At 42.0% G+C, this 14963-nt stretch overlaps 1 protein-coding gene across 1 annotated transcript in view; it reads left to right on the top strand.

Moving 5' to 3' along the window:
- The first annotated feature begins 562 nt into the window (after positions 1-562).
- The window catches only part of CRYBG1 (crystallin beta-gamma domain containing 1), a 224479-nt gene continuing 210078 nt past the window's right edge, over positions 563-14963 (top strand). The window contains exon 1 of the mRNA XM_043438949.1: positions 563-786. Within this exon, the coding sequence (XP_043294884.1) occupies positions 614-786 (173 nt within the window). The 5' untranslated portion in view covers positions 563-613. The remainder of the gene's footprint in view (positions 787-14963) is intronic.

A 14963-nucleotide genomic window follows, 5' to 3' on the forward strand; every position in this document is an offset into this window, starting at 1 on the left:
AGAGCAATTGACACCTGTGATTACAAACAGGAACAGAAGCCACCCAGCACATGACATTGCCCAAGACACCTGAAGGTCAGAGTAGAATAGTCCTAATTGCCTGGCAGCCCGGCCCTGGGATGCGCCTCTCCCATCCTTCTTCAGGCGGGGTTCGTGGCTAAGCCATTCTTCGTGCTAGCCTTGGACAGGCCAAGAGTGACCAACAACTCCGCAGACGACCTACGGCACATGCACCGGAGGAGATGTCAAAACCCGACCCAGCTCTGGCTCCAACAGAACAGAGGATGCCGACAGAGAGGCGGGCGGTTCCCAAGGCTTCCAGTAGGTGTCGCTGTGCCGCGGCCGCCGCACTCCCCGAGGTCCGGGACGAGGGGGCGTGTCCTCCATACCTGCGGCTCCGGGCGAGCGCCTCACCTGGGCTCCCGCCGCGCGCCTCCTGCGCCGTGGGGGAGGCGCCCTGCTGCAGACCCGCGACGAGGGGCGGGGTCGGCCGGCGCGCGGGGATAGGCGGGCCCGCGGGCGCCCAGGTGAGTTCTTTCATTAATACAAGAACCGGGCCACCGAGAGGGCAGCGTCCGAGCAGCCGGAGGAGGAGGAGGAGGCAGACGAGAAGATGCCACTGTCGCTGCCCCCTCAGGGTGACCACGGGGAGTCCAGTCCGTCCAGGCCCCCCAAAAAGCACGCCTCTTTCCATATCTGGCGCTCCAAGAAGAAGCAGCAGCCTCCGCGGTCTGACTGTGGGGTGTTCATTCCACACCCGCCCCTGGCGCCCCTCAGAGAGGCCAGGTAAGCCCCTCTGGCGAGCGCGCCTATCCCCGGCTCACTTCCCCCGACCTTTTCCACTCCGGCTACCCTGACTCTCGAGTCCTCTCTACCCTCGGCCTCGATCGACCCCTCTTCGAGGAGGCTAAAGGCCCAGGGTCGGTTTCGCGCGGCAGGAACGTATCGGGGTCCAAGGAGGGGGCTGTGGTGGTCGCTGTGAATGAACGAGTTCCTCGCTGCCTCTGGTTCAGACCAAGCACCAGGGAGAGGAACTTGTGCCCACCCATGTAGACTTGACTCTGACTACAAAATAAGTGTAGCAAAGACCACACCGGAGGCTATACTATCAACTTGCTGATGAGAGCAGGTGGGTTGTGAAGGATTATTACCATAACGAGATCGGAACTCCACCTGGGGCTTCCTTCAGACTTCTGACCGTGGGGCCCTACTTGTGAAGATGTCCACTCGGTGTTGTAGCTCCACTGTCCTCACAGGACCCGAGTGGAGGAGGAAGTGGCAGGGATGGTTATCCCAATTTAATGGGTGGAGAACTTGAGACCAAAGGGTGCATGACTTGTCCCCAGTGGAATCAGTGGTAGAAAATGGCAGCACCTAGTTATTCCAAGTGTAACTGCCATAGTGCTTTTAAATGTTTTACCGTGGTTTTGTGACGATTTTATCTTTCATGCCCAAGTATTCAGTTACACTATCTGAATTGGTGCGTTCCTTGAGCAATAATCAATTTGACATAATGGTATATTTAGGAGGTTCAGGTGTGTGAAAATCTTTATTGAAGGACAGTTGGCAATTTCCAGTATATCCTTCTATATGTGTTTGTTTCTTTTTTTAAAAAAAACATTTATTTAGTTATTTGGCTGTGCTGGGTCTTCACTGCAGCATGCAGGATCTTTTATTTGGGGCATGCGTACTCTAAATGTGGGATCTAGTTCCCTGATCAGGGATGGAATCTCAGCCCCATGCATTGGGAGAATGGAGTCTTAGCCACTGGACTACCAGGGAAGTCCCCTTCTGTATTTGCTTTTAAATACACACCTTTATGTATGTTTTTTAAAACACACCTTTATGAACAGTGAGAATAATATTGTGTAAGATTTGCATTTTAAAAGTATTTTTCCTTTTGTTTCTAAAAGAGTCTTTGCAACGTGATTTCAGTCATTTGGCAAATATTAACTAAGGGCTGGGATATAAAAAACAATAAGAGCGACCTCTGTCATCAAAGAATTCTTTGTGTCTTCAGAACACCAAAAAGTAAACAGTGGGATAGGTGCTGCAGTAGATGTTAGAATAGAGGAAGGGATCCAGGGAGGATTCCTGGAGGAGGATGAGTGAGGCAGTTTAGTCAGAAAAGGGAAGGAGCAATGAGTTCCAGGCAGAGGTTGCATTATGAGCATCCTCAGTACTTGGAAGAACATGGTACTTCCTGAGAAGTACTTCCTGAACAAGTAGTTCAGGGAAGTCTGAGTATGTGTGAGAGCACAGGGAGTGGAGTGCTAAGAGAGAATGCATTTTATTTTTTCTCATATTTATCATTCACAGTAGTAATTGTTTGTAACAGGACATATTTTTTATCCACCTAAAGACTTACTGTAGTTAACTATGAATTGAAATTTTTAACAAAATGTTACTTAATAATGTATCCAACATAAAAGTATTTTTCCTACTACATCAGCAAATATTTTAAACACTTCCAAAGTAATGGTCTTATCTGACCTGGTCCCATCACATTCTATCAAATGAGATAATACACAGCTATAAACAATTTTGTTGTTCAGTTGCTAAGTGTGTCTGACTCTTTGCAACCCCATGGAGTGCAGCACACCAGGCTTCCCTGTCCTTCACTATCTCCCTGACTTTGCTCACACTCATGTCCATTGAGTCGGTGATGCCATCCAACCATCTCATCCTCTGTCATCCCCCTCTCCTCCTGCCTTCTATCTTTTCCAGCATCTTTCCCTTTGCATCAGGTGGCCAAAGTATTGGAGCTTCGGCATCAGTCCTTCCAATGAATATTCAGGACTGATTTCCTTTAGGATTGACTGGTTTGCTCTCCTTGCTGTCCAAGGGACTCTCAAGAGTCTTCTCCAGCACCACAGTTTGAACCCATCAATTATTCAGTGTTCAGCCTTCTTTATGGTCCAACTCTCACATCGGAACTGTAGCTGTTTCTCTCCTTGAGCTTCTTGTATTTTAGTTCAGTCTTAAAGCACTCCATTCTTTGCTTTAGAATTATGATGAACTTTGTACTAACAAATGTCCTGAGAACTAAACTTACTGGTCTGTCTTTGGGATGCTTTTCTAGTTATATCATCTTTATACATATTTTGTTTACTCCTGAGAGGGTGTACCAGTTACTAGTAAAGAGAGCAGCTAAAGCACGCTTAGATTTCTGGCCCATCTTTGGTCAGTCTTGCTCTCTGGAGCAATCTGCCCTGTTTGTTCATATCTGTCCAGGATTTGGAGGTGTGGGCCTCGGCTGGCATGTGCAGCACTCACTGGGACCTTCGTTTCTGTATAAGGATGGGACAGTCAGCTGGCCACACTTATCTGCTGGGCATTCACCATTAGTTTTGTGGGCTTTTAGAGCAAATGAAAATGAATTTATGTCCTGGATATATGACCTGGGGCAAGTTACTTCACCTTTCTGAGTCTCCATTTCTTCAGATGGAAAATGGAGAACATAGTAATACTAATTCTGTAGGACTGTAGTGAATATCACATGCTAGTTTGTTATTAAACGTAAAACTCTTATCACACTTCTGGATGCAAGGTAGAAACTCAGTAAGTGTAAAACCATCACCACCGCCATCATCATCATCATACTATAAATGCTAAGTTCTAATGGGAGGAATGGGAAAAAATGCTTCCCCTCTTAAGAACTTACCAGTTCAATGATGGTTTAAAGTTTACTAATGTCTGTATTCTGCAAATATTTGCAACCTTTAGGGCAGATGTTCTAAAACTCAGTGACCATTGCTTGCTTCCTTTACATAAAATAATTTGAACATGGCTGTCTCCTTCCCTAAAATGCACCCGTAGAGTTTTTTTTTCCAAGCTTGGTTTTGGTAAGCATATTAATATGTTATTTTCCATAGAGACAGAGCCGTCGCCCTCCTGAGTCAGCCTCATCTGCCGTCTTGTCCATTCTCTTGCCATCCGAGGGACCACACTGGTGTGTGTGGAGAGGGCGTGGCGAGTTTGGGCTAGACTTTCCTTAGCAGCCTTCAGCGGCACCAGCGTTTATTTTGAATTATACTTTATTTTGTAAACGTTTTATTCGGAGTGTGAATTCTCTGGGTTGTGCTCAGTTGTTCAGCCATGTCTGACTCTTTGCAGCCCGTGTAGACCCTTTGTAGCCCCCTACAGCCACTTTGTAGACAGCCAGTCTCCTCTGTCTATGGGCTTCTCCGGGCCAGAATATGGGAGTGGGTAGCCTATCCCATCTCCAGGGGATATTCCCGACTCAGGAATCAAACCGGGGGAGTTCTCTATCTGGGTTTAAATCCCTGTTCTACTTACTGTGACACTCAGCTGTGTCATCCTGGGCAAATTATTATCCTTTCAGTGCTTCAGTCTTCTCATCCATAAAAGGGGCATAATAAGAGTTGTCATAAAAGTAAGTGGATGTCAAGCGCTCAGAACAGTGACTGGCACATTGTGAGCGCTCAGTAAATGAGAGCTGTTTCTCCTTTTTCTTATTAATATCTTGCCTATACTTTTGAGTGGTAATTTTATGGTTTATTTTCTGCTATATGATGAAAACAGTGCTTCATTTTTATTTTCCCTAATCAAGACACTCAGTGTTATTGTAATTAGAAATGGGTTCTGAGCTAAGGGTCTATAGAGTGAATTAAAAATAATCACTCTCCATCTGAACTCCAAACCTAGAAGCAAGCATTAATGCTCTCCGCAGGAAGCCAAACGCAGGTGATAATCACAATCCTCTGCAAATCAGCACACTTGATTTCATTCGGAGGAAAAATGCAGCCAACACCAGAGAGCAGAGCATCCTCGTTTCAGGATGCATAGGTTCAAGTTTTGAGATTGCCAAACGTCGCCTAGTTTTTCTGTCTTTGCATGGACATTTTCCTTCTATAACAGAAAAACAACTCACTCCTTACTCTCTATAAATCACTAGAGGGTTGTGAGGATAAACTGTTGTTTTATTCCACAAGAAAAAGAACCATCATTTAAAATGCTATTTGGAAACATTCTGAAATTGTGGAGTGTTAGTCTTCGTGACTTGATTGATTCCATCTTTCAGTCTTTTGTGATTGATTTAGTGTTTAGAACTCTAAACAGGTTTAATTATTTTCTAACATAAAGGACATAGCTAGATAAGCCTAGGTTTGTTTTATCTAATAGTGCATCTAAACTGGTTAATAGGTACCGGGTTACTTCCCTTATTTAGTTTATGCCAAAGGCAAGGCTTTGAAATTTTCGGTTTATATTCTTTCACCATTGATAAAGCAGGCATTTAAATTTTAGCCCTGTCACTAACTAGCTGTGAGCTCCTGGAGGAGTTTCTTTGCTGCTCTAGCTTCATATTCATGAGCTGCTACTTACCTCTTTAGCATTGTTTTGGAGTGTTCTAAATATATATTTAAAATTACTAGCACGGTGCCTGGAAGATAACAGAGGCTTAGAAATACCTCTGAGAGCAAGTGGCAGTGACAAAGTCCTAGGCGGTGGTATTGGACAGACTCAGCTTCAAATCTGCCTCTGCTGTTGGGATAAGTTTTGTAAGCCTCAGTCTTTAAGCCTCAGCTTCCTCACCTGTAAAATGGAGACAACAACATCCCTTCTGGGGCTTTCTGAGGGTTAAATACTATCTATATAAAGCACCTGGGCCAGGGCCCAGTGCAAAGCAGGTGCTGGACAGATGAAAGGTGGAGCGGGAGCGATTATGGCAGTGGTGTTGTAATTGTCTGCATAGTGATGGTGGGAACGTTCATAAATCCACTTGACCTTGTAAGTGGAGTTAAACAGCTTCAGGAGTCCAGGAGAAGTTTATCACCAGGTATGTCAAGACCTGAAGTACCTTTGGGTGTCTGGAAACACCTTTGTAGTTGTAGAAGGGCGGCCTTTGCGCATTCAAGACTTAACAGTCTTGGGCCCCGGGGACTGACGGGGAGGTGTGAGGGGCTGTGTGAGGGGCGGGCCGGAAGGAGGAGTGACACGCGTGAGCCAGCCCCGACTTTCGTCACGGCTGTCATCTTGAGCTTCGTCACCGCCCTCACCGTAACTTAGGAGAATCGTGGCGGGCATTTCTGGGAGCTCTCGGGTGTCCGTTCGGTCTGTCAGCGGGCACTCATCCCGAGCGCGTCATGACAGGCAGGTGCCTCCCTCAGTCCTGCACGCTGGGCTGCCGCGCCACACAAGGGGCCTGGCACCCGAGTCACCTTGGGGCGCCCCACACCCCGAGTCACCTGAGGGGAACTCAGACCCTGAGTCATCTGAGGGGGCCCCGGGACCTGTGTCACCTGGGGAACACCGACCCTGAGTCAGTTGGGGCACCCGAGACCCTGAGTCACCTGAGGCGGTCTGGACCTCAAGTCCACTGGGAGGCCACAGACCCTGAGTCACTTGGGGGGCCCAGATATAAAGTCACCTGGGGGCCCTGGACCCAGAGTCATCTGAGGGAACCTGGACCCTGAGTCACCTGGGGAGCCCCAGTAGCCTCAGGTCACCCCGTCCCATAGTAGCTTGTAAAAGGTAGGCAGGAAAGACACCACACTATATCATATAAGCAGGAAAGGCAATTCATTGACTAATTGCGACTGTCGGGTGTAAGTCGTCAGGAACCAATGTACACAGATGCTTAAGGGCTGTGGTCAGGGACTGTTGTCTCCATCTTTCAGCTTTGTTTTCTTCCCCTCCGGGGGCAAAATGACCACCAAGACCTCTGGAAAAGATCTTACAACTTCAACAGAAAAGGAAATTTCCTTTCCTAGTAATTTTAACACAAAGCCCCAGAATAAGGGGAGCCTGACATACTGCACCATGGGGTTGCAGAGTCGGACACAACTGAACAACAACAAGGAGAATGAGTTTCATTGGGTTGACTTGGGTTATGACATTCTGAGTCAGTCTCTGGGACTATGTGGCTTCACCTTCTGGGCTAGAGGTTTGGCCTCCACAAAGGAAATAAAAAAAAAAGACTTAACAGTCTTAATACATCTGACTTATGAAATCAAAGGTAAAGTTTATACTTGAAGTTGGTAGTATTTCTCCTGAAGCAGTTTTGAACTGTGAGTTTAGGATAATTCTTTGCCACTATATTGCTTTATCCACTCTATTTCTACACTTTTTAGCCTTAATCTTAGTCCACATCCAAGTGACATGAACACTTTTGGAGACCGTTAGAACTTTTGGGTTTGGGTTTATTTCCTTTTTCTTTAGCTTTCACTTGTAAATTTAATTTATAAGGATGAGACAGTGAATCACTGCTTTACTATTCATCCATGATTAAAGTAATGTAGCAAAGATATTGATATTGAAACTTACTGTCTAGCTCCTAATATCCATTCAAAATGCCCATCTTACTATAAACATTAAAAATGCTTACCTGTCTCAACTTTTCACTCACCTAAGGGGTCAGTTGTACTTTAGAAATGTCCTTGCAGAAAAAAATGATTTAGTTCTTTTCGAAAAAAAAATGTGTCTGGTGAGAGTATTTGAATCGTGAACTGTATGCATTTCTGTTTACCTTGAAAAAATTTATCAAATAATTGTTTAATCTCCCTTTCGTGTTTTACTTATTGTAAGAAGATATAGAGAACCTGTTCATGAAAAGCAATGCAATCTGACTACAGAGTCATTTTTCTAGGATTAATGCTAATTGCTCTTTGGTAAAACATTCCTTTCTGTATCTTACTGAAATGATTATCAATCAGAATTTAAAGAGAAGTTTCTTATGTCCAACAAACACTTACTGAGCTCTTACTCTGTATCAGGCATTGGGAAAAAGAGCAGTAAAATTAGAGGTGATCTCTGCTCCTAAGAAACTTGTAGTCTAGTGGAGGAGGGGTGTATGAATGAATAAAGTAGCATATCATGCGTTAAGTGTAGAAACAGAAGATTTAGTCCAATGCATTGAGGTCAGGAGAAGGATTATCTTGAAGGAGCAGAAATTTTATTCTCTCATTAAGAAGATTTACTCTTACTGAATAATTAATGAGAATTTTTATTCTCTCATATAGAGATCCTCAAAGGCTCTAAATCTTCTTAAATTTTGATTGTCTTAAACTATATCCAATAGTGGACCAAAAGGAAAGCCACAGAAATTTATTTTTATAGTGACATTTAAAACAAAGAGAACTGTGTACTCAGGATTATGCATAAATACTTTTCTATTTAAATATTTAATATTTAAAATATCTAGAACTTGAGATCATCTCAGCTCTTCTGTCATATTTTGGCCCTTAGGAATAAAGATTGGGTTTCATAAAAAATTTAAAAAAGACTGGGCTTCAATTATGACATTGATTTGAAAATCTTCACTGAAATTATAGGTAAACATATTGATACTCTAAAATTACAGACTGAAAATGAATGGTTCTTGACATTTTTAGACAGATTTACAGATCCCACGAGAATTGTTTTTTAGGGTGCACAGCTAACTTGGTGTCTGCATAAGCTCTGTCAGGATGATTCTGGAGCCTCTTGTAAGAAGAAGCTAGCATTGCATGTGTTCTATAAGCAAAGTGTTCTTCCTTCAAACAACCTATTTTTTTAAATCCCAAATTGCCTGGCATATCCAACTGATGTCTTTTCATATATTCACTATACAAAATGAATTCTGGACTTTTACCCAAGAGAGGGTTGAAATGTGAATTCAGTATCTTGTCCCAAAGTGAGTTTTAAAGATCAAGTATATATCAATAGCTGACACTTGTGTGGATGTTGGCAAGAAAGGCCAGTCAATTGTTTACAAGTCTCATTAGCTCATTTACTGCTTCCTTAAAGCACAGCTGCATTGGGCCAGCCCAAATGCCTCATCAGAATACCTCTACAGGTTCAGCTTCGTAAGATGCCTTCATTCTAGAGAATGAGCACTTGCTTAGTGCTGTCTTCACAGAACTGTGTGTTTTCTGGATTGGCCTGTGCCCTGGGAGTGAAGCAATGACAGACACCCTTCACAACAAGGGGTCATTTTGACAAAGTACCAGGAGACCCTGAGACACACAAGTGAGGTAGATAATCCTAAATCCATTTGTGGTGTCCCCGGTTTCTCTCATCTGCAAGTTATAGACAAGACAAAGACAGGTTGAACCTGTCGCTGACACAGGAAAATGAAACTCAGAGTTAACAAGTACCTTTTGTTTTTTAACCTTCCCATGTATGGAAGTGAAATGAGTAAAAGTGTTACTGGTAAGCTTGGCAAAATATTCTATGGTGAAGAAGTTGGCTGCTGACTGTATTTCTTAATGTTCTACACCCTTTCAAGTCAGCCCCCCTGACTGAGTGTCATCTGTTAGAAGCCAGGGTTATGGCAATCTGAAGATAATAGTTCAAATAAGAGATTTGGCCAACAGTTGCATAAAGATACCATGCTTAACACATATCTTAATTTTTCCAAATCAGTTAATAAGCAATAGCATAAATTCCTGATAGTCCTTTGGATTCTCTAGTTGGATAGTTCTTTATCTTAAAATTGGGTTCAAGAGGCAAAATAACATGTGCTGTGAATAAAGCAAGAAAATACAGGGAGCACTCGATTTATAATAACTTTAGATCATGTCTATGAAAACACTGTTTTCCATCAAGATTTTATTGGAAGATGCAGTTTATTTAACATACACTGTGTCAGACACTGTTCTAAGCACTTTACAAATATTAACTCACCACAGTTAATTCATAACATCCTGGAGAGGCAGGTACTATTATTATTCCTATTTTGAGAAAGAACAAGGCACAGAGGGGCAGGGTAATTTGACAGTCACAGAGCTCATAAGGATTGGGGCTGTGTTCCCAGCTGATGGTCTTGAGTCTTGCAGTTAATCACTACAGAATTAAAAGCACTGGCTAGTGCTACCTTCTTTGTATTCCCACAGTAAGTATAGTTAAGCTCTAAATTTGGCAAGCAGAAATTATAATGTACATAGGAAAATGAGTTAATTTTTGATATTAAACAATTTCTATATTAAGTAGTGAAGAGAAAAACATATATAAATACATTAAAATATAAGTGCATTAAAATCTTGGAAGAAAAAGCAATTTTAAAGCAGAAATTCTGAAGTGTATATTATATACAAAAGGAACATATCTAGATCTTGAGTCTGGAGCTTCTGCCCAAGCTTTCTCAAGAAACAGCATGACCTGGAGGGGGGCTTTGTTGGTACACCCACTTCCCTCCCAATACAGTCTAGGCCGGAGCAGTAGTTTGCACGCACAGTCAAAGATAAGCAGCTAGCCATGTGGCCTGGAAAATTGCAGTTGCTGCTCAGGCTAAGTAGGGTGTCAGAATTTCTCAAGGAAAACTGCTAGGGGTAACTTTAGGTCTCTAGAGGTCCTGCTGCTTGAATCTTTTGTTTTAGTTTCTGATTCATCATTGAGTATTCCCTGCTAACAAATACAAGTTTCACCTTATGTTGATCTTACACATCAAGGATTATAAACAATGGCTGGTATTTTATTCTGCTTGAGGCTTGTAATAGTTCTGTGCAATAGCCCAGACCCTCATTTATAGACAGGGAAATTGAGGTTCAAAGAATGCAATGCTAGTGGAGGAAGCAGGAATAAAATCAGGTTTTCTGGCTTCTGTTCAGCTGTTGTTCTGGGTCCTCTTGGGTTATAGACTGTACTTCTCTATTCCTGGCCTCTACCCACCTTTGATAGGAGTCCAGCTGATTCATTTGACTTCCTGATGACTGTTCTCCTGGAAATCTTACCCTGGATTCATAAACCAACATCTATGAGACTGTCTGATCCCCAGATTAAGTTGTTACTATAGTCTAGTTACTGGCATATTGAATACTTTCAGAGTTCCAGAATTAAGACAGAATTAGTATGTCACCTACTACCTAGAAATAATACCCCAGAACCCAAACACACACAATAACTTGATTCATGTTTTCAAAAAAAAGTATAAAGTTTGCATAAATCATATTTTATAATAGTGAAATATTCTTTATAGAGTCTGTTCATATTGTACCCATTCAAGAATGCCCTTTTGGGACTTGGCAAATTGATGGTGCTCTAACAGGTTAATATATTTCATTTGTGATCTTATTTAAATGTTTTGATAATACTGATGAATTTAATAAATATCCTATAAAATCTCAACTTGATTATTTTTCCATCTGCTATTTGAAACAGCTAAGATAGTTGAATCTAGCTGATGAAATTCAGGTTGAAATACAGGGTCTCCTTTATCACACCTGCCATGTGCAAACCTAGAACCAGCCCTTCTCAAGCCTGTGCAGCCGAGGCACCCCCAGGCCTTGCAGCCATTCTTGGCTCTAGTCCCTTGCAAAGGGTGGCTTCCATCCCCACTGTTTTCCTTCTGAGAACTAAGTGATTGTCATTTATCTGCAAGAAATATTACCTTGCTGTTATTATCTGCAAAACAAGAAAATGTAGTTGCTCCAGGGTGGGGTTACAAGACTATTCTCTTTTAGTATTGACTCCCCAAAACAAATTTGACTGGAATAGACTCAATTATCAATCAAGAATCCTTCACTGGAGCCTACTTTGGACAGAAACAAGAACATTTGCATTCCCATGTCTGTCAGTAAACATGTTTAAACAAGTTAGTCTAAACCTAGAGTTTGGATTTTGTTTTTCAGGATAAAAGCAAAGTATGATTGAATATCTGGCTTTGGTTCAAGTTTTGACTTTTACCAGTTTGCATGTTGTCATTGTTCTAATCTCACCCCGTGAGAGGTTTCAGGTACTTTGACCTAGAAGTCATAGTAGCTGGTGCATTGTTGGTGCTTGATTGTACCCTTCCTTGTTATTTCACTTTAATTAAAGCTCTTTTTTTATGCCCATAAGGGAACAACTGGTCCTAGATCTTGGTGATAACTGTCGATGCATTGAGGCTGTGTCTGCTTCATCTTGTAGTTTCCCCGCAGAGGTACTCCTCAGGAATTTATGCATCAGCTTCCTTATTCTCTACAGAACTCATGGTTGTTTTTCTGTATGTATAATCGTACTCTGGTTAGAAGTCCACAAATTTACAAAGCCAGCAGATGTTAAACAAAGGAGAGCAGCAGTGTCTATCTTCATGCCACCCAATAACTGATCAACAAAAAGCAAAAGACAGCCAATTGTGTTTGGGTATGTTTTCAGAGAAAAATGGGCTTGCTGGGGGGAGGTATGAAGGAGGACAATTTTCCTAAGATCAATAATTCCCAGCCTCCCTATAAATTAAGTAAATATAAGAAACTTCTGCCAAGAGTACATAGGTGAAAGGTCTTGAATTATTGATTACCTGTTAGGTGGCAGTTGCTTTTATATTTGGTGTGTCTCATTTAATCTTCATAATAGCTCATCTAAGTAGGTGATTTTACCCCCATCTTTCCAACTGAGAACACAGAACCTGAAAGAGGGAAGTAGCTTGCCCAAACTGATTTATCTGGTAAATGACAAAGCAGTATTTGAGACCAGGTCTTTCAAATTATATAGTTCATAATATTTTCACTACCCCATGAGAACACTAAAGCTAATTGAACAAGTGATTGGTGGGGGGAGAGAGAGTAGGGGAGGTGGTTAGCTAAAGAACAGCATCCAACAGAAATGTAGTTATCCATTTATACTCAGAACTGTCACTTTTTCAAAGACCGGGAGAGAAGAATTTCTTCTTATTAATTATCTGCACTCTACCATGTCCCTTTTAGAGAAGGGGAATATTCAAGAATGAAGAATTCACGCTGGGGAGTCTACAAGGCATCATGGTTTTCCTGGGAACTTTTGAGATGATTCTGCTGAGAATCAGTGACTCAGCCCTTGAAGTGTTGACTAAACTTGTTGCACCTGATTTCCAATCTACTCTCAAAGCCACCAAGTCTTACTGCCTGTTGCTGGGATGATTCACAGAGCAGGCAAAGGAGTCTAAAGTGTCAAATGTTGAGGATTTTTCACTTTGCACAAAGATTAACCATAGCCCTAAAAGAGGAAAGAAATGCTGATGACCAAAACTCCAAATTTATAGGGAACACTGTTGGCTTGAAAATTGTAAAGCTAGAGAGTTTGATGTTAAAGGATTATGAAAACCCTTTAAATAATCTTTGTCTTTACAGAAGCTAGTGAGTTTGTCTTTAGTGCTCATTTCTCTGAAAACTGAATTTTGACATTTTTGTATTGGAGGTACTTTTAAAATTATATTTAAGGATGTTCATTAATTTCTGAGTATTATTACTTGCACAAAATTAACTTAGAGTGAATTTCTCTTCCCAGCTGTTGTTGTTTAGTCACTAGGTTGTGTCCAACTCCTTTGCAACCCCATGGACTGTAGCCCCCCAGGCTTCTCTGTACATGGGATTTCACAGGTGTAAGAATACTGGAGTATGTTGCCATTTCATGCTCCAAGGGATTGTCCCAACCCAGGGATCAAACCCAGGTCTCCTGCCTTGTAGGCAGAGTGTTTACAGCTGAGCCACCAGGGAAGCCCTCTTTTCTGGTATCCTAGGGTAAAGCATCTGCTCTGGTATTTAGATTTATTGGAGTTATTTTAAAGCATAAATTATTGTAGTTATTAGTACTGCCTAATTTCCAGAGTAAAACCAGACATTTGCTGCTTGATCTTAAACCACACTCTCTGCTCAGTTCTGCTTATTGTAAAACCTTTTCCAATTTTAAAAACAATTATCCAGTGATAACGGTAATTGAAGCACTGAGTTTGCTTGTTTCATGTGACTCAAGTAACTGAGCAGATGTTTGTTACCTCTATCAAAAGCTGTCTTAATGTATGGTCTTCACTGTCTGTGTCTGTCACACTCAGGAAGGTAAGTGATAGTGAAAGTGCATTTGTGTAATTCATTTATTAAACAAACCTAAATGGACACCTGCTAGGTGTGAGGCCCTGTAGAATGGGCTGGCAAACTAGTTCAGGCTTTATTGTTGGGAAACTCAGCCTCATTCTTCTTTTTTCTGAAGACTGTAATATTCACCATCAAAATAGTGAGAAGTTTACCATTAAAATAAGGGAGAAGAGTAAACGTTCAAACATGTACATGACCAAGACTGAAAGAGACAAGAATTAAGACTCATGGAGATGGAGGGATTATAATTTTCGAGCACTCTCAACACTGATATGGCTAAAGAGATTCTAAGGACTACTTGATAATGTTCCATCTGTCTATTCTATGGATATATATTCTGTGGATATATATACACATTTATAAATACTTTCTTCTATGGATATGAATGTGTAAATAAGTGCTGGAATGTATGTGTGTGTGTATACACACACTCAGTGTATCTGTTTATACACATAAATGTATGTGTATGTACTTAGTGTGTATGCATGCATGTATTATATGTGTGTGTATGGGTGTTAGTCAGTCGATTGTATCTGACTCTTTGTGACCCCATGGACTGTAGCCCACGAGGCTCCTCTGTCCGTGGAATTCTCCAGGGAAGAATAATGGAGTGGGTAGCCATTCCTTTCTCCAGAGGATCTTCCCAACTCCGGGATTGAACCCAGGCCTCCTACATTGCAGGCAGGTTCTTTATCACCTGAACCACTGGAGACGCCCATGTATTGTATATACACACAAATATGTGCTCATATCTATACTCAGTGCTAGATTACTTACTTGGTAAACTGTGCATCTGCTTATAACGTCAACAAAGCAGGGAGGGATGAGAGAGGAAAATCCAGAATGTGCCTACAAATTTTATGTTATTACAAGATACCGAAATTTCATTTTGGGGTTTAGAAATGTTTTCGTTTTGAATGACTTGGTGAGGGAGGCATAATCTCTTTAGTGGTTAAAGTGGTCATTATACAGACCTCTCTTTATACCTTGCTTAAAGAGCTGCTAGGGGTAGAGGGTGGAGAAGGAAATGGCAACCCACTCCAGTGTTCTTGCCTGGAGAATCCCAGGGACGGGGGAGCCTGGTGGGCTGCCGTCTATGGGGTCGCACAGAGTCGGATATGACCTAAGTGACTTAGCAGCAGTAGCAGCATCAGGGGTAGGGGGAGGAGGAAAGTGTGATACAAACTATGGAAAGTA

Source organism: Cervus canadensis, chromosome 20, assembly GCF_019320065.1.
Source record: "Cervus canadensis isolate Bull #8, Minnesota chromosome 20, ASM1932006v1, whole genome shotgun sequence".
NCBI lineage: Eukaryota > Metazoa > Chordata > Mammalia > Artiodactyla > Cervidae > Cervus > Cervus canadensis.